Consider the following 20942-nt stretch of genomic DNA (forward strand, 5'->3'; position numbering starts at 1 on the left):
GAGGAAGCACTAGGTTGAAGATTAATTGAAGAATCCAAACACAAGTCAGACTGACTCAGTGGCTGTTCACTCATTGCAAAGTTAGATGGCTATTGGATTCAAGACCATTTATGAATGAGGAATGCCATGGAATATGTCAGAGAAATTTGCCCAATAGGTTAGATATCACAAAAACACAGATCAAAGTGAAATTGACAAACAGTTTATTGCAACTGTTGGAGTTGCATCTGAGAAACATTGGTTAGTGCCATGGATATCAGCTCAAAAGAGGAGTGTTCATAAATATTTATCCTTCCACAACCATGACCAAGAGCTTATCTGGAATAGGGAGGATTTTGCCAAGGACAAAGTGACTGACAGGAGTATCCACAAAGATAGTGACTGTATTTCAATAAATTTAGCTCTAAAATACATCGGGAGAAAGTAGGAACTGCAGATGCTGGAGATCAGAGTCAAAAGTGTGGTGCTGGTAAACCACAGCAGGTCAGGCAGCATCCGAGGAGCAGGAGAATCGATGCTTCTGGCATAAGTCCTTCATCAGGAGGTGTGGGGGAGGGGGTGCTGAGAGATAAATGGGAGGCGGGGACAGGGGCAGGGGGAAGGTAGCTGGGAATGCAATAGGTAGATGAAGGTGGGGTCAGAATGTGATAGGTCAGAGAGGAGGGTGGAGCAGACAGGTGGGAAAGATGATGGACTGGTCAAGAGGGCAGTGCGAGCTGGATGCTTGGGACTGGGATAAGGTGGGGGAAGGGGAAATGAGGAAACTGGTGAAATCCACATTAATCCCATGTGGTTGCAGGGTCCAAAGGTGGAAAATGAGGCATTCTTCCTCCCGGCATCGGATGGTTAGGGTTCGGCAATGGAGGAGGCCCAGGAGCTGCATATCCTTGGTGGAGTTGGAGGGGGGAGTTGAAGTGTTCATTCTGCCACGGGGCAGTGAACAAAATGGGACACCCTTGCAGATATGAGAGGCTCTACATAAATATATAATTCTTGCATAAGAATGTAAATCCCATAAAACTGGTTGCTCACTCTCACCCTCATATTCAATAAAGAAGGCAACTGCAACTGATTCCAGCTAACTCCCATCTACTGTTCTTCCTGCTCGATTATCTATCAATGATGGTTACCTGACTCTGATTGTAACTGGGTTTGTTGTAGGTGGCTGTGCGGGTTGAGTTGTAGGTCTGAGTTCGATTGTAGGTACCACGGTTGTTGGTGCTGCTGTTGGTCCAACGGCTCTGCGTGTTACTTCCACGATTGTAGCCTGAATTTAACAGACAGATAGATTTTAATGTGCGACTCTTGCAAGTTCTGTATCTATATAGAGCATCAACAGGCTGAAAATGTTCCAACAACAGGTGAACATGAGAGCAAGAGTGGTCTGTTCAGCTTATTCCACAATTCAATTCTCTGCATCTAATCCATCCACGTGCCTTGTTGCAGAACTATTATTAATGGTGCCTATCAAAAAAGCTATCAAATTAAGTTTTGAAATCTTCCAATGAACTGAGTGGTTGCCAGCTCTGAGGTGGGATTTCCTCTGAGGCCAGATGTCCAACCTCAAGCCAATTACAGTGGCTGTGGGGAAAGCTGGCCAAGTGGAAGTGGAATCACCCCTCACTTTTAGACGAGACAGGGTGGAACCACTACTCCCAGAGTAAAGTTCAGTCTGTCTGTGAACAAGTGCTTCTGACATGACACCAGCTTTTAAAGTTAGAACCCTTTCCATCATTAGCTAGTAAGTGGAGCCTCAAGTGTTTCATCGAGGCTAATTTAAAAACAATGCAAACTTGGGACCTCTCTCAATGGTCCCAGCCACTAACCTGCTCGGAATCCACCACGGGTGAACCCACGTGTTGCCTGCCCGCCACGATTGTCAAACCGGTTGAAGTTTCCACGCCCACGGAAGCCGCCAGATCGGTTGTCGAATCGCTTGTCCGGAGGAGGGCCGGCCCTTTTCCCTTCCTCGTTGTATTCACTCACCAGCTTCAGCGACTCCTCCTTCTGGAGCTCTACGTAGGTGACATCATCCAGGAACTCGTCGGCCTCGGGCAGGGTGAAGTTTGCTGGGAGCCACACGCACAAAACGAGACCAAGAGGAAAAGAAGAGACACAAGAGGAGACACGTTAATGGCCAAACCCAGGTCTGGCAGAAGTCAAGATTGAACCGCCACAGGACGGATCTTTGCGCCGGGGGGCCAATGCCACTCATCGCTGGGAGAAAGCAGGGTGCAAGGAAAAACAAAATTAAAGAAAAAAATACTGCCATCACCAGAAAACTGCTTCTGAATTTCCAAGCAGATCACTTGACATTGTGTAACTGGTTGCCATCAACACACTTATGGACACCACATAAATCAGAGAATCTGGTGATGGTCAGAACATTCTTGGTTACTAACCTGGGGTTTATAGTGTGTACATCTGGTAAGAGGAAAGAGACGGTGAAATGGGTTTGATGTGGGAACAATAACAAAGGATGAAGAAGGGAAGAGAGCTATCTGACTGTTGTTTTTTTTTCCCTTCTGACTTTTTTTAAACAGGGTGGATGTTTCCAGTTTCCTACCTTTCATTTCTAAAACTGCATGATCAGGAACATCCTTTCCTTCCTCATCAGTGCGCTTTATTGTCCGTTGTTTTAAATCGGCGTCCGTGGGACAAATTACAATAGCCTTGCGTTGAAACCCTTCAAAAGGACGCATTTTTCGTCTCTGTGCTGATCCATAAACATTTGTCTAGCAATGGTGACAAAGAAGAGGCAAAATTGTTCATTATTTGTTGCTTGGTTTGCAGACATTGAGGCCTGTAAACGATGAAATAAACAGTTTGTCCCCCTCATAGCTCAATGTTCTGGAAGGGTGGGCACCTCCCTCATACCCTTCCAGAAAAGAAACTTACCCGCAAAACCTAGCAAGTATCCAAACTGTTTCACTGTTGTATAAATTGGACAGGGGCTTGATAGGCTTAGGAAGATCTCTTGTTGCTCCACAATTTAGACAAACTAAACCAACAGCATAAACATCTCAGCACATGTGCTCTTATGACTGAAAATTTGAAGCATCCAGGACTGACAATCTCTACCTATCTACATCTTTTCCAGCAACCTCCAAATGCTCTGGGCCTCAGAACAGTAATCACAAAAGTAACAAACCCTGTCTGCCTGTAGACAAAATAGACAGTTTTAGGCCAAATAATTTCCATCTGGAAACCAAGTAAAATTAGAATTTAGTGCACAAACAAGTGGTGATTCCAGACTGTTAAAAGTTTCCAAATCATACTAATTCATAAATTAATGTAATGTACAAAATGTTGCGTTACTTCGTACCATTACAAGATCAACAATCAAAAACAGGAATCATGGGTTTGACAGAAGTGGCTGTGATAACCATAGAAACTGCATTGTTTAATTTGTTTCGTTTCAAAATCTTTGGTTAAATCAGTCACTGCAGCTGTGTACAGTAACACTCAAATCCCTGTCAGAATGGAAATTATTGGGCAAATTCCCCTACAATCTCATAAGAGACCCTAGCGCTTTAAGTGGCTAACTCATTAACTCCTGTACTGCAGCTACCCACCACTCAACACATTTGGCAAATGAATAATGTCAATATCATCAAGTAACCTTGCTGCGTTTTTAATCATGAGCTTGGCTCATTGTACTTTGTACAATTCCTTGTTTAGATATATTAAGTCTCAATCTGCCTCTAACAGTGTCAGTACCTCTCTATATACAGAGACAGGATGCAAGAATTTTTATGACTATTTTAGATGCCTGCTTCCCATCTTATTAAATGTCCCAGCCATTTGACAGATCACAGGATGGTACAATAATCCATCCCGTTTCTATCTGTGAAGGAAATGAGCAGTCCCTTATAATATATAATCTCTTGCCCCTCACACCAAGGGAACACTAAAACAGAAAAGCTATTGTCAGATGTATTCCAACATTTGGGAAACACAATCTCACTGTAAGGTTACTCATTACAGCAATATTTATTTTAAATAAAAGTTGTGATAGTCCTAATGAACCACAGGCCTGGTCTCTCATTACAGTGAAAGAGAGGCGGTGGTTTAACCTGAGGGTCACCACGCCTCAGCTGAGAGGAAAGGTTAAATGGAGTATCCTTTCTGATAACTTCAGCCAGTGTGGGAATTGAACCTATGTTGTCAGAATTATTCTGCATTGCAAACCAGCTGTCCAGCCAACTGAGCTAATCAGCAAATCTTTCACTCTCCAGTTTACCAATTTTCCCAACAAATGTCTTATTTTTATTATGACTTATTTCTCACCTCTAGGCTACAAGCCCCTTGAGCAATCCTTTTTCCTAAAGTTATTTGATGTGCTCCCTCAGAATCAAGTTCAGTGAAATACCATTGGAGATATTTTGGTGTGAATATTCCAAGGAGCCATAGGCCTACAAGAAATGATCAATTTTTACAATTTTTTCTTTTATATCTAATTTTTGATTTACTTTTGATCTTTAAATATCCCTGAACTGAATTTATACATTGTAAACAGTGCTTGAAACTGGATTATCCTTCAATAAAGTCAAAATTAACCAATTCTGTAATCCATGGCATTATTCAACTATAAACTTGCGCCCTACTCCCAAGGATATAACAATTACCATTGTTGATTTGACTGGATACTGTTTAATCACCAAAAATGGTTTCTTTTCCCCATAACTGTCCTTACTGCATTGACCACATGACCCCTGAACTACATGCTGGGACAACAATTAGCCTGCCATGGGTTGGTCAATGAAATGGAGGTCGATTAACGGAAACTTAACAAATGGGAGGCATCATCAAGAATGGTCAACAATCGGAGTTCAGGTAAGTGTGCAGAGTTTACCAAATCTGTGAGAAGTACCAATCCATGGTTTGTTCAGGCCTTTTATTCAGGCAGAGTCAGGACGAAGCCTCAAAAAACTGGAATGGAGCCAAAAATTTGCTGCTGCCTCCGAGTGGTCAACGACCGATGAAAAGAGCGGAACTGAGAATCTTACCCTATGTAATATCCAGAGATCTGGTGATCTACATACCAAATATTTGTTTACCATTTTAATGATCTGGCACAGACAGATTAATTTTGCACTATTTTATCATTGTGGAATGTGGATACACGAATTTGGACTTACTATTTGTGCTATAAATAAAGGTGCATTTCCTCTCACGCTTTCATTAAAAGTTATCTTTCCTTTCTTTTAAATGTAATTATTTTTATAGTACGGGTACACAATCCTTTATCCGAAATCCTTGGGGCCAGTTGTTTTCCAGAAGTCAGAATTTTTTTGAATTTCAGAATAAATGACATTTTCACAGTGAAATTTAAACAAACCCCAAACAGCAGACGAACACAGAACTAGTACGAGCGCTGAGACACCGGTGCTGGGCCACACCACCATGTCACATCTGAGTGACGTGGTTCACACGCCAAAATGACGCTCCACACTCCACAAGAAAATTTCGGATTTCAGAGCTTTCCAGATTTTGGACAAAGGATTGTGTACCTGTACTACTATTATCACTGCTTTCAATAAAACTGTTGTTTTAACACACTACCAGATATTGTCTCTCATTCATGTTACAGATTACAATTCCTAACCTTAACAGGGACTTTCAGAATACAACTGTTTTGTCTTCGTATTTGAAAGTGCTGGTCTTATATGGTACAATCTACTTATATAATTACTGAAAATCCAGCCTTATCAATGATAACAAAGCAGAACAAGAGGGAGACTGTTTTAGAATTAGGAGCTGCCTTTTGAGATAGAGGTAAGGGATTTGTTTTTCTTTGGAATTCTGTCTCATAAGGCAGGGTCACTGGATTACTTTTAAAGGTGGAGGTAGATAGAGTCTGGTAAGGCAAGGGAATCAGAAGTCACTCAGGTAGAGGGGCATATGGAGTTCAGAATACAATCAGATGAACCATGATTTATTCAATGTTGGAGCTACATGCACTATATAGAACAAGAACGTGCATTGTTCACATCACAATCAAAGAGACCACTACATCTCTCAGAAGCAGTGCTCAGGACAAGCAACAATTTGTATATATTTTGTAAAAAACAAAATACCTGCATACCTAACAGGGATATTTATGGCATGATGGTAGTGTCACCAGACTAGCATCAAAAGTAAAGACACATGTTAATAATGGTGGAGGGGGAAGGTGAGAACAGTAATAATGTTCCTGGAAAGGATATCCTAGTTAATAGGAAAAGATACCTGACTGTATGCAGACAAGTGAATAGTTTTGTTGACACCAGCACACTAGCTTATAACTGAAATCATTGCATTTTGAAACAGTGAGCATAGGATGCCAGTTGGCTGTCAGTTAAAGTGAAAGCTGAGACCCAACTCTTTTTCCCCATTCGCTTGTATTTTCTTCTGACTTAAATGTTGATCTAATTTTCCTTTAAGAAAAAATGCAATGGCATATATCTGAATCCAATGTTCCGACAACTCAGCATCAAGAAATTTCTATTCTCTCACCTCACTGTGGCATCACCCTGAGCAATCTGTACATGACTTTGTCCTAATTTGGAACAAGGCACTGAAAGTTGCACAATGGCCAAACTACTGTGTGACATATTTTCCTCCCTGTCTCTGTGCTACTTATAAGACATTAAATACTAACTTAAGTTTATTTTGAATTTTTATTGTTTGTATTCAAATCCCTATCTTATTCTGTAGATTCAGTGTCCACCCATTTACTGTGTACTTCCATTCCTTATTTAATTGCATCCTTTGATTTTGGAAGGATGACAGTCTTCTTCCACTGCTCATCATTCCACCCACACTGACCTTAAATCTTTTTACAGTACCAGTAATAAACCTTTCAGATTTGAATCATCAGCAAATAATATTACACTACACCCTATAATTAATCCAAACAGTGTAGAAACAATTCTGGGGTACATCACCATCACTTTATTATACAAATCAAGTAACAGCCATCAACTCTAACCCTCAGTTTTGTCCACATCTTCCAACTTCCTTAGTAGAGGGATCAATAACCATGGGGCAGATTTAAATTTAAATTAAAACTTCCACATCTGAAAGCAGGGAGTAGAGGTAGGGAATATCACATTTAAGTATTTTGATGAATACTTGAAATGCCATTGTATTAATGGCTACAGGTCAAGTACTAGAAAAGGGGACTAGAATTGACTAGAGATACTTGATGATGAGTGCAGACACAGATGGACCAAACAGCATCTTTTCATGCTGCAAAATTTTATTGATCAACTTCCCACCAGGCTGCTACACTTCCTCTTATGTGCACTTTGTGAAACATCTGGAGCAGAACTTGCCAAAGTGGAGGATAGAATCCAAAATGGGGGTTGCAATTTCCCGGGTAGCAATGGCCACTGCAGAGATTGCCAGCTTTCCAAACCAATCCTCCAGCCTCACGGGTCCTCTGCCCCAATGTCACAGCTCTGCCCTGTGACCCCTGACATGACCCTCCTCCTGGCTCTCAAAGTTCTCATGTCAAGCAATTCACTCTTTTTAAAACTAACAACAATCCCTTTTCACAAGGCAGCTGGCAATATCACATTTTACATGTACAAACATGCAAATTGGTGATACAGTACAGCTGTAATCTATTCAGTAGAAAACTGTATCGTGTACTAAACATTAATTCTTTGTTATGCAACATGTTCTCTATAGAACACTGCAACCTTGCAAAACCATTGTGTAATTACACTTAATCTCCATTCTTATTTTCAAAACTAAAAGCTTCCTAGGTTGTGATGTTCTGCCAGGATAAAATCCTTGCTCTGTATTTAAAAATATGGACACTTCCAGACTTTGAATACAGGAATTATGGAGCAACACAAGACCCAAAGCCTTTGCAGCATAAATCAACTACAACATGCACACCAAACATGGCTGTGAAATTTAACAGAAGTACAGATCTTTAAGTGTACTTGTAGGAATGTTAAATTAGACATGCCAATCTTCAGTGCGCATTAAGTAGAGCTACCAAATTCATAAATGTTAAATGTGTGGGCCACTGGAATGGGGAACATTTCAGCCAAGGGCCCAATTAAATATTTTCAGAAACATTGGAAAAGCCAATCTGATTCAAATTTAACAAAACTTTAAAGTTCAAATAAACTGATGAAGTATATGGAGTGATTACTGGGTTCCTATAGTGGATGGCTGGCTATCAGGTTCTCGTGTAGCTGAGCATCTGAAATCACAAGTAGGATTTGCACTTCTGAGGAATTCAATCAATTCTACAAATGCCATCAAGAAAGTGCAAAGGTTTTCCTACCTTGACCCTAACTACACTCACTGATACTTACCAGTTCTTCATTAGACCATCTGCCCCAGACAAGACAACATATAACTACTTACCAGTGGTACTTACAGTTATCCTGAGCCAAAGATTGCCCTTTAGACCTGTACTTACCTTGCCCATCCTGGAGGCCCTGGAAAGTCAATAATAGTTAGTCATAACTTACCTGAACATCAACTATTTAACAAAACAAAGTTCCAATTACTATATTTACTTTTTAAAGCATTTTTTTTAAACTTAGTAACAATGGAGATCAGTCACTTACTCACCATTGGTGTTTTACTTTTAAGCAGCAACATCATTACATTTCATCTTGTAATTTTGTTCTTTACGTGAGATGGCTATTTTCAGTTGATCCCAAGCAACGAAACAAAGTTCAACTTTATTTACAATTTTTAAACAATATTACAAACCTCTAATTTGCTAAATAAATGTATCATTAATTTGCTATCATAAACAAATGAAATTAAACTAGCTTATCTAATGTAGTAATAAAGCATGGAAACACAACAGTACCTGGTCAAGTATGTAGTTACGTTTCTTGCGAGCAGCAATCTGGATGAGGCGATTCAAGCACTGAGTAGCCTGCTGGATTAGGACATCCCAACGGCCGGCATAATTGCGTTGACGGCGAAGACCCATCACCTGTGAAAACGCAGAAATGCCAACTGCTAAAAGGACTGGACTCTTTAGGTCTGAGTGAGCACTGGCTCCTAATGGGTGCCATGTAGCTTGGAATTATTGATATTCACCCAATTTGTATCAAAACCAATTTAAGAACTACAGAGCCAATTAGCTAGTGTTCAATTCTCTTTTGGAAACTCACCAACTGCTCTTGTACTTGCCTCCCTTTATAACCTTGCTTTGGAAGATGCTAACTATTTCATATACATTTTAGGCTTAGAAACACTACATTTTGTATTTGGTTGCTTCCTAAATTTTAAACAATAATGCTTAACTAAGACTCAAGTTCTACCACCCCACCAAAGATTATAAAGGACATTTGCGCATGTGCATAATTTTATAACAGAATGGTGATAAAATCAAAACTATCACCACTTCAGCTGACTTTTGACGTTTGTCTAGCAATGGCTGACTGAAAGAAGTGTTTGATAGAATTACAGATATTTTCAAACCTTCCAAAACGGGGTTGCAAGCACAAACATATCACAGTGTTACAGACCCTTAGTTTTACATGTTTTAAAAGGCTAGTGTAAGGAACTGTGTTTCAGATTTGATGCAATTGCTCCACCACTAAGCTTGAATCAAAACACGCTTACTTCTATTGAAATACTTAACAAAAAGGGTGGCATGGTGGCTCAGTGGTTAGCACTGCTGCTACACAGCACCATGGACCCGGGTTCGATTCCAGCCTTGGGCAACTGTCTATGTGGAGTTTGCACATTCTCCCAGTGTCTGTGTGGGTTTTCTCCGGGTGCTCCAGTTTCCTCCCATAGTCCAAAGATGTGCAGCTGAATTGGTTATGCTAAATTGTCCAGTGGTCAGGGACGTGTGGGTTGGGTGCATTAGTCAGGGTAAATGTAGAGTAGTAGGGGAATGAGCCTAGATGGGATACTCTTTGGAAGGTCAGTATGGACTTGTTGGGCTAAATGGCCAGTTTCCAAATTATAGGGATTGTATAAAATAATGCATTACTTAATTATGAATCATCAACTGCTCCAATATGGGCAACATCCCATAAACACCCAGTTGGCAAATGCAATTAGACTGCTACATTCATAGAGATGTAAAGCATGGAAACAGATCTGTGTTCCAACTCATCTATGCCAACCAGATATCCAAAATAAATCTATCCAAACAAATCCATTTGTCTGAATTTAGCCCATATTGCTCTAAACCCTTCCTATTCATATACCTGTCCGGGTGCCTTTTAAATGCTGTAATTGTACCAGCCTCCATCACTTCCTCTGGCCGTTCATTCCATACATGCACCACCCTCTGCAAGAAAAAAAGTTGCCCCTTAGGTCCCTTTTATATCTTTCCCCTCTCATCTTAAACCAATGCCCTCTAGTTTTGGATTTCCCAACTCCATTCACCCTATCCATGACCCTCATGATTTATAAACCTCTAAAAGGTAATTCCTCAGCCTCCAACATTCCACGGAAAACAGCCCCAGCCTACTTAGCCTCTCCATATAGCTCAAACCCTCCAATCCTGGCAACATCCTTGTAAATCTTTTCTGAACCCTTTCAAGTTTAACAACATCATTCATAGAGCAGAGAAACCAGAATTGCACATAGTATTCCAAAAGTGGCCTAACCAAGGTCCTATTACAGCCACCACATGATCTCCTAACTCCTATATTCAAAGCATTGACCAATAAAGGCATGCATACCAAACATCTTCTTCACTACCCTGTCTACCTGTGACTCCACTTTCAAGGATCTATGAACCTGCACTTTAAGGTCTCTTTGTTCAGTAACACTCCCCAGGACCTTGCCATCAAGTGCATAACTCCTGCCCTAATTTGCTTTTCCAAAATGCAGCACCTCACATTTATCGAAATTAAACTCCATCTGCCACTCCTCGGCCCACTGGCCCATCTGATCAAGATCACACTGTACTCCGAGGTAACCTTCTTCACTGTCTGCTACACCTCCAATTTTGGTGTCATCTGCAAACCTAATAGCTATACTTCCTATGTTCACATCCAAATCATTTATATAAATGATGAAAAGCAGTGGACCCAACACTGATCTTTGTGGCACTCCACTGGTCACAGGCCTCCAGGCTGGAAAGCAACCCTCCACCACCACCCTCTGTCTTCCACCTCTGAGCCAGTTCTATATTTAAATGGCTAGTTGTCTCTGTATTCCATGTGATCGAACCTTGCTGACAAGTCTACCATGAGGAACCCTGTCAAACGCCTTACTGTGGTCGTATAGATCATGTCCACTGTTCTGTCCTCGTCAATCTTCTTTCAAAAACTCGATCAAGTTAGTGAGACATGATTTCCCAGGCACAAAGCAATGTTGACAATCTCTAATCAGTCCTTGCCTTTCCAAATACAAGAATCCCTCCAAAAGCTCATCCACCTCCAATATCAGGCTCAAATGGTTCATAGTTCCCTGGATTTTCCTTACCACCTTTCTCAAATACTGGCACCATGTTAGCTCCAGTCTTCTGGAACCTCACCTGTGGCTATTGATGGTACAAATATCTCAGCTAGGAGCCCAGAAATTGCTTTCCACAGAGTTCAGGGGTGCACCTGATTAGGTCCCAGAGATGTATCCATCTTTATGCATTTTAAGACATCCAGCACCACCTCCTCTGTAATATGAACTTTTTTCAAGATGTTGCTATTTATTTTCTCACATTCTCTATCTTGCATATCCTTCTCCACAGTAAACACTAATGCAAAATACTTATTTTATATCTCCCCCATTTCCTGCAGTTCCACACATAGGCTGCCTTGCTGATCTTGGATCCTCCCTCGTTACTCTTTTGTCCTTAATGTATTGGTAGAATCCTTTTGGATTCTCTTTCACCTTATTCGCCAAAGCAATCTCACATCACCTTTTTGCCCTCCTGATTTCCCTCTTAAGCATACTCCTACTGCCTTTATACTCTGGGAGTTCATTCCATTTCTGCTGTCTATACCGGACATATGCTTCCTTCTTTTTCTCGATCAAAACATCAATTTCTCTAGTCATCCAGCATTCCCTACACCAACCAGCCTGCCCTTCACTCTAACAGGAACATACTGTCTCTAGACACTCATTAACTCATTTTTTTAAGGCTTCCCATTTTCCAGCTGTCACTTTAACTGTGCACATCCACCCCCAATCAACTTTTGAAACTTCTTGCCTAATACCATCAAAATTGGCTTTCCTTCAATTTAGAAATTTAACTGTTAGAGCCTGCCTATCTTTTTCCAACACTATTTTAAAACTAATAGAATTATGATCACTAGCTCCGAAATGTTCCCCCAGTGACACCTCAGACACCTGCCCTGCCTTATTTCCCAACAGTAGGTAAAGTTTTGTTCCTTCTGTAGTAGGTACATCCACATACTAAATCAGAAACACACTTAACAAATTCCTCTCCATCCAAGCCCTCAACATTACAGCAGTCCCAATCTATGTCTGGAAAGTTAAAATCCACTATCATAACACCACCCTATCATTCTGACAGATAATTGAGATCTTCTTACAAATTTGTTGCCCAAATTCCCACTGTTTATTTGGAGGTCTATAGTGCGATCCCAATAAGGTGATCATTCCTTTTTTCTCAGTTCTACCCAAATAATTTCCCTGTGTGCATTCCCGGAATATCCTCCCTAAACACAGCCGTAATGTTATCCCTTATCAAATACACCACTCTCCCTCCTCCTTTCTTGCCGTGCTTTCTATCCTTCCTGTACCATTTGCATCCTAGAACACTAAGCTGTCAGTCCTGTCCATCCCTGAGCCAAGCTTCTGTAATTGCTATGATATCCCAACCCCAAGTTCCCAACCATGCCTGGAGTTCACCTGCCTTACCTGTTAGACCTCTTGCATTGAAATAAATGTGGGTTAACTTATCAATCCTGACTTGTTCTCAGTTTTGTTCCTACCTGCCCTGACTGTTTGACTTGCTCCTTTTCCCAACTGTTGAAAATGTGTTGCTGGAAAAGCGCAGCAGGTCAGGCAGCATCCAAGGAGCAGGAGAATCGACATTTCGGGCATGAGCCCTTCTTCGTGCGCCAGCATGCCCGAAACGTCGATTCTCCTGCTCCTTGGATGCTGCCTGACCTGCTGCGCTTTTCCAGCAACACATTTTCAGCTGTAATCTCCAGCATCTGCAGTCCTCACTTTCTCCTTTTCCCAACTGCACCAGACTCCGTCTGATCTCTTTCCTCAGTCGCCCAGGGTCTCCCCTACCCCTGTACCTTACTATCTTAAATCCTCCTGTACAGCTCTAGCAAATCTCCCCCTCCAATTCAGGTGCAACCTGTCCTTCATATACACATAACTTCTACCCCAGAAGAAATTCCAATAATCCAAAAACGTGAATCCTTCTCCCCTGCACCAGCTCCTCAGCCACGCATCATCTGCTCTATCCTTCTATTCCTACTCTCAGTAGCTCACTGCCCCAGGAGTAATCCAGATATTACTACCCTCGAGGATCTCCTTTTTAAATTCCTGTTGAACTTCCTGTATTCTCTCCTCAGAATCTCATCCCATTTCTCTTCCTATGCTGTTAATTCCAATGTGTTCAATGATCTCCTGCTGGTCCCTCTCCCCTTTGAGAATGTACTGCACCCTCTCCAAAATATCCTTGATCCTGGAAGCAGGGGAACAACACACTATTCTGACATCTCGCTGTCAACCGCAGAGACGTCTATCTGCGCCTCTAACTAGAAAGACTGCTATCACAATCGATCACTTGGAACCTAACATACCTCTATTAGAGCCAGCCTCAGTATCAGAAACAAGGCTGTCAGTGCTGCATCCCCTGAGGACCCATCATCCCCAAGATTTTCCAAAACAGCCTACTTGTAGGTGATGGGGATAGCCACAGGAGACTCCTGCGCTGCCTGCCTTCCTCTCCTACCTTTCCTAGAGTTAACCAATCTACCTGTATGTGCATTTTTTCTCCATTCCTGCAACTGCCATCCATCACGACCTATAGCTCCTGTAAATTCCTCATTTCCCCAATCCATGCAATCCGATAGGATTCACAACCAAACACTCTTCCTGCAGACACAATCATCAGTAAGATGGAAATTCTCCCTAATCTCCCACATCCGACAGGGAGAGCTCATTACTCTGTTATAAGGTGGTCATCTTTCCACCTTAACAATCTACAGACCCAGAAAACAGCAGTCTTACTGCTCTAAAACACTGCTCCAGGCTAACTTAGTATCTATGTTTTATATTTTTACAGTTTAATCAGTAGACAGATCTCAATAAAAACATATAATCAAAAAAAAACCCCATTCTACTCACTACTGTAGATTTCCAAGAAAAAAAAGTAAGGTTACACTTTAAGCCTAACCACTTAGTTGCTTTCCTGCTGTGAGCTCTCCCACACAGGCTTCTCCAAGGTCAGATGTGAATTTTACTGTTTGTTTATTTTTCTTAGATGAATTCTGATGTGCAGAGATACTTGAAACCAAACAGCAGAGGCAGTTGGCTGTGCAGGTTTACTGTTAAGTCAGACAGCTGTCCAGGTTTACTGGTTTCACTTCCCACATGGTCACTGCCTTCCCTTCCTCCTTTTTAAGTGCTGTTGTTTTGATCTCTTTCCCTCAAAGTTCCAAAATAATGCAACAGCTGACAAAACTCTAATTACAGCTCCTAGAATTTGAGGAAATCCGCTCCAACACTGAAAATACCTCAAAAAGGAGCAGCTCTTTCAGCCACAATGTCTTCCTGCCCTTCATCTTGGATTACCCAGAATCCACAAATCTGCAATACAGTTATCATTGTCACGTTTCTTTCTACTGGACTGGAGAGGGACAACACAATTTACCCCTTTTAACTTTTAAGAGGAAGCGTCTCTATCTAAGACTTCACTCGAACAGCAGAAAATTTAAGCTTTCAGCTCCAGCAGCCAGCAAAAACCCCAACTAACTGAAAGCAAAACTAAAATCTTCTGAGTCTGTAAGAGCCTGAACCTCCCTACTCAAGATTCTTTTATCTGACTTTTAAAAAAACACTTAGAGAGAACTTAAGCTGTTTACAGACTTCCTGTCGGGAAGGAGACATTTTGGCACCACTGAGACGACACTCCTCTGCAAGGGAAACAGGATAGAACACCTCTCTTAAAAGGTACGGTATTGTCACAACAGTAAAAACAAAATGTCATCAGCCTATAAAAATATTCTTAGGTCAACGAAACCTGGCCCCATCACCAGTTTTCACTCTATGTTCATTTTTCGATGGCAGACTTGTCACATACTGATCCCATTCTTACACTATTACTGGGGCACATTAAAACTGAGGACATGTTAAATAGGGAATCAGATCAGCATCTTCAAGCTACTTATAGGTTCAGGCACAAATACAAGAAACCAAATGCTCAGCATGCACTGAACCTACCTTCATCTTATCCATGATGGCATTTGTTCCAAGGATGTTGTATTTCTTCCAAGGATGGCGAGCTGCATGTGTAATAGCCCATGTTGTCTTCCCAGCTGCAGGCAGGCCAACCATCATCAGGATCTAAATAAAACATCTCATGACCAAATTCCTTTAAAGAACAGTGCTATCATTTTCTCCAGTCTCCCTTCCTCCCAATGACAGTATGTATGTAGTACATTCCTCTTTAATAAAATCAGTCAGCTTGCAACAACTTTTTAGCATCTTACACTTAGTAAAACATCTCACAATACTCCACAGCTGTTATTAAACAAAATGACATCAAAGGAGAAAGCAGAATAGATGATCAAAAGTTTCACCAAAAGACTGGCATAAAAAAGGTCTCAAAGAAACCTGCACAGGTTAGGGTGGGAGTTCTAGAGCTAAAAATAAGGTCACCAACTGTGGAATGTTGAATATCCAGGGTTGTACTGTAGGCCAGAATTGCACAAAGTTCTAATGCTGGCTGCTCTGAATTGGCCTCTTTGTGAATCTTATTTTGAAGCAGAAACTAAGCGATGCTGTCCCAAATCTGTCTGTTCAAGTCACAGTCAATCTGGCACATTACAGACCTCCCAAAGGCAAATCTCCCTCAAATTTGAAAACATAGCTGGCCCTTCACTGCCCTCTGCAGGGCTTTATTCCATAACTGCTCACACATCGCAGTATCCGGTTATGATCCTAGATGAGATTATCATATGCTATGATTTATTTAGGGATCAGAAACTTTTAGTTTTAAAATAGACAAAAGTGAGATCCAGAGGAGAGACTAAGGGAATAAAACCACATGATTCCACACTGCCGTACAAACAATGCACTTCGTAAGTTAGAACAGTAATAAAATCTACGATATACCTATTATTTATTTCTAGCATTCAGAATTAACATGAGGTAACATATTGTGGTCAGACACCCCTATGCATATCAAATTGCAAATACAATCAGGTCATACTCGATGGATTTCTCAGAAACTCCCCCTGACATTGATTACATAATGGGGCATCAGATAATATTAAACTCTACAAGAAATTACATTACTTCACTTTAGCTTAGTTGGCCTTTAAAACGCCTTCTCAAGAGGCTGCTCCATCAAGGGCAGCCTCACCAATTGCTCCTGTCCTAGTCAATGCCCTTCCTTCTTAGGTCTACACTCCCATCAACTCAAACTATATTCTAGAAATCATTCAAAAGCATAACTCCAGTTCTTCACCGAGAGCGAAGATGAAAGAGTCAGATATGCCCCTGAGTTTTCTGTGAGTTCTAATATGGATCAGTTGTATGAAGCAGATACTCTTCAGGGCTTTTCAACCCCTCACTCTCAGCTGCACTTAATATCATTGCTCCTAAGTCTTCCTCTGAACTTGCAACACAGGCGCTTCTCATAACACAGAGCCAGTGACCTTTCCAACTTCTTAGCTCCCAAGGACTTGACTACATAGTTAACTGGTCTTGACTTATTTCCATGCAGAACAGATTGAAGTCAGCATTCCAGATATGGAGTGTGCCCCAGTTTCTTTCCAACTAAACTGTGTCTCCAGTTTTCAACAACCCCTGAACTGTTTTCAGTGTCCATCAACATTCACTCCCTTCACATGACAAATTACAGACCTCCCAAAGGCAAATCTCCAACTGATTTTGATAAAATAGCTAGCCCTTCACTGCTCTCTACAGGATTATGTACCATGGCTGCTCACATATCTCAAGATCATTTTCACGATGCATTATATCAAGGCTTCTTCAACAGCACCTTCCAAACCTATAATCTCTACCAACTATATTCTAGAATGAGATGCACAAGAACACTACCATCTGCAAGTGCCTCTCCAAGCAACACACCTTCCTGTCTTGCAACTAGGCTGTAATTTTTTCACCATCTTTGGGTCAAGAATCCTGGAATTCCCTTCCAAACAGTACCACAGGTGCACTTACACCCTAAAGACATTTTTGTATTTCTCACTGAGAAGTAGGCATTGCAGGCTGGGCCAACATTTGTTATCAACTCTGGTGACATTTGAGAGCAGGGTGGCATACTGCCTTCTTGAGCTGCTGCAGTCCATGTGGCACAGGAAGACCCATAATGTAGGTACACACTGCTGCTACTGAGTTTTGGTAGTGGAGGGAGTGAATGTTTGTGCTTAGTATCAAGCTTCTTGAAAATTGTTGATGTTGCACTTATCTAGTTAACTGGAGAGTATTTCATTAGACTTGTGACTTGTGCCTTGTAACTTTGTGCAGGCTTTGAAAAGTCAAAGAGGTGAGTTACTTGCTGCAGGATTGCTAACCTCTGACCTGCTCTTGTGGCCACTTTATTTACTTGGCTAATCCAGTTCAGTTTCAGTTTCTGGTCAATGGTAACTCTGAGGATGTTGATAGTGGAGGATGACAATTAGATAACTTCTCATTGGAGATGGTCATTGCTTGGCATTTGTATGGCACAAAAAGTTACTTGCCACTTCTCAGCCCAAGTCTGGATATTGTCCAGGTGTTGCTGACTTGGACATTGACTGCTTTGGCATCCAAGTAGTTAGAAATGATGCTGGACATTGTGAAATCATCAGCAAAAATCCTCACTTTTGACCTTCTAATGTAGTGAAGGTTATTGATGAAGCCCCTGAAGATGGCTGGGCCAAAGACACTATCCTCAGGAATTTCTGAAGAGACATCTTGCCTTGAGATTACAGACCCTCCAACAACCTCAACCATTTTCCTTTGGGCCAGGTATGACTCCAATCAGTGTCAAATTTTCCCCTTGATTCTCATGGACTCTGATTTTGGTACAGCTCTTTGATGCCACACTGTATTGGTAGCTTACCATTAACTTGTGCAGGACAACTGGGGCTTGCATTAAATGCTAGCAATTCCAATGACGCTGGAATCCCATCTATGAATTAAAAAACAACCTCCATCCATATTCTGGCCCATCTATCAATGAAACTCCAATCCCTGGCCTTGTCACCTCCTCTTAAAAAAAACTATCCTCTAACTTTCCTAACAATCAGCACATGGTTACATTAATCCATGTGCTATATTCTATTCTGTACACACCTCTCATACCCATCCTGCCTAAAGTGGCTTCAACCCTCAGTGACTCAGTCAAAATTATCATTCTGTGTTTAAGTTAGCAATCTCTGACAACCTGTTCCAGTATTACAAACTCCACTAGTTAGCAGTTCCTCTTATACATTTTACCTCCTTCTGTCTGAACAATGGCCAACTTCAGCCAATGTAGCCATACCACTCCCCAGCCATTCCGTAATAGGGAGGTCCGAATAAGTTTGAAACAGTATGGTTGTGACCTAGGGTCTCATTTGGAAAGCTCACAAAGGGTTATTCATTATTCTTCAAATCAGCGATTGTCGCCAATTCCTTCCTGCTCTACTTTTATCCTAACCATTGCACTAAGTCCATTAATATCCCAGAAATTTCAAGAAAATATATTATGTTCACCTGTTTAATAAATTAGACTGCTGTCACATGTAATGTTGATAAACAATGGATTGTTTTATTCCAAGCATGTACTGCAAAAGCCAGGGCTTCCTGAAATGGGAGTCAGAATCCCAACTAGGGTCACAAGCTGGCTTTGGACTCAGGCAGTAAGTGGCTGTCATGAGCTCCGACTAAGTTACAAAGGCTGTGCTCCCATTCTAACAGGCCCCTACTCTCATGGCCCTGCTACTTCAGTTGATGTGGGGGGGGGGGGGGGGCATCGTGAGAATTTCCAAGCCTCAAAATAGGGTCACAGAGAGGAAAAGGTTTGGGAAGCACCAATGTAAGCAATGATTGAGGGAGTGGGATTACAAAGAACCAGGCACTTTGCCACAGGGGTCCCCAACTTCTCCCATTGTGTTTTTCTTAACAGGACTAAGGGAATAGACGACTTGTGACCAGCACATCAAATTCCTAAATCTCATCAACCTCCATCTGGATCCTTTGCAAGGTTGGCCACTGCAGAATTACGATCTTTGACAGGCTCAAGAAAAGATCTCCATTCCAAAACTAAGCTTTGGAAAATTCTACATTTTTAAAATATTTTGAATTGAATTATTTAATTAAAATCAAATAAATTCAGAGGCCACAAGGAAAATTAATAGTAAACCATATGGAGAATTCATCTAAAAAATAACAGTGATGTGGTACACGGATAAGATTTTTCTGAGATAGACAGCCCTGATCTTAGAATCTCAATAATTACTCCAACCAAAATTTGCAAACCTACCTCACACTCTGACTTGGTTTTTGGTCCTAAAGTGCCTGGTATACGCTCATCCAGAGGCACATGTTGAATGTACATGAAGCCATCAGGAAGTCTGCACCATGGTTCCTTCTGTCCAAAGTTGAACTCAATCGCACAGTTCTTTGTCAACACATGTGGAAACAAGGGTCGCCCACCCAGAGCCATTTTCTTGACTCTGAATGCCACACCAAGCCACCTTCCATTCTTTGTAAAGGACATCTCCACATCCTCCCCAGCTTCAAAATTCTAGATACGATGGAGAAGGAAAAAAATGAAAGGTTCAGTAATGAAATATTTAGCCAAGTTGTTCAAGCATGAGTGGTAGCACAAATCTTCCATCTAACCATCAATCCTCTGTATCGTTTCCAGCAAGTTTGTAACCAAACAACAACAGGTGAATCTATATGTTGGTATGATTCCCAGTTTCATTCCTGATCACCTAACCTAAACCCAAGAGACTTCAGCATTTAGAAATCCAGCCAGTATCCCACTGACAAATTACTTTTAAGCTGTAGCAAGTATAGACTTCTGTTTCAGGTGGAAAACCAATGGTTACAACAACAGCAACCACAACCTCTCTGCAGGACAATAAATCAAAGACTGCAGTTAAAACATTAATGTAGAATTTGTTGTTTGCACATCACATTTCATGTTCCTTTCTTTTCACAGTACAGTTCTACAGGAGATACCAAGTTGAGACCAGATATGATTGTCAAAGCCAATTCAAGTCCCATTCTACCTGTTCTACCAGTCTGAAAACTAAATCTAAATCATGCATCAGATCAAAGCTCCAACAAAACAATTCCAATCAAAAACCTGACCAGTTCAAACATCAACATTCAAGAAAATCCTTAAATACAAATTCCCAATGCCAAATAAAATGCTTGTAACTGTTACATTAAAATGTATAAAACTCAAAAAAGGCATTTATTCTAGTGTAAAGAACCAACATAATTCAAAGTAAATTTGTAATACTTACAATTAGACATCCCATCACATCATTTTCAGAAAATCGCTCTCCGTAGTCCTGAAACTTGCAGCTTGTTGACTTCTTTGCAGTTCCTCCATACCCGTATGAGAATTCTTCCTCACCTAAATCAGACAGTTCATTTGTCATCTGTCAGGGTATTTCATTATACAGTGAAATCTCACTTGGCTGCATGTGTATTGTGTATAATTCTCCAAATCAAGTATCTTTATCAAGGAGTTTATCTAGGAGAAAGTGAGGACTGCAGATGCTGGAGATCAGAGTTGAGAATGTGTTGCTGGGAAAGTTGCAGGTCAGGCAGCATCCGCAGAGCAGGAGAATTGG

At 41.1% G+C, this 20942-nt stretch overlaps 1 protein-coding gene across 1 annotated transcript in view; it reads right to left on the reverse strand.

Annotated features, from left to right (window-relative positions):
* LOC140454489 (heterogeneous nuclear ribonucleoprotein U-like protein 1) overlaps positions 1-20942 on the reverse strand; it is an 81715-nt gene that overhangs the window by 3807 nt on the left and 56966 nt on the right. Inside the window, exons 7-13 of the mRNA XM_072549281.1 lie at positions 20610-20722; positions 19613-19876; positions 15358-15480; positions 8828-8956; positions 2567-2735; positions 1827-2069; positions 1131-1267 (exon numbers count right to left, since the gene is read on the reverse strand). Of these exons, the coding sequence (XP_072405382.1) occupies positions 1131-1267; positions 1827-2069; positions 2567-2735; positions 8828-8956; positions 15358-15480; positions 19613-19876; positions 20610-20722 (1178 nt within the window). The remainder of the gene's footprint in view (positions 1-1130; positions 1268-1826; positions 2070-2566; positions 2736-8827; positions 8957-15357; positions 15481-19612; positions 19877-20609; positions 20723-20942) is intronic.

This window comes from Chiloscyllium punctatum, chromosome 29 (genome assembly GCF_047496795.1).
Source record: "Chiloscyllium punctatum isolate Juve2018m chromosome 29, sChiPun1.3, whole genome shotgun sequence".
In the NCBI taxonomy this organism is placed as follows: Eukaryota; Metazoa; Chordata; class Chondrichthyes; order Orectolobiformes; family Hemiscylliidae; genus Chiloscyllium; species Chiloscyllium punctatum.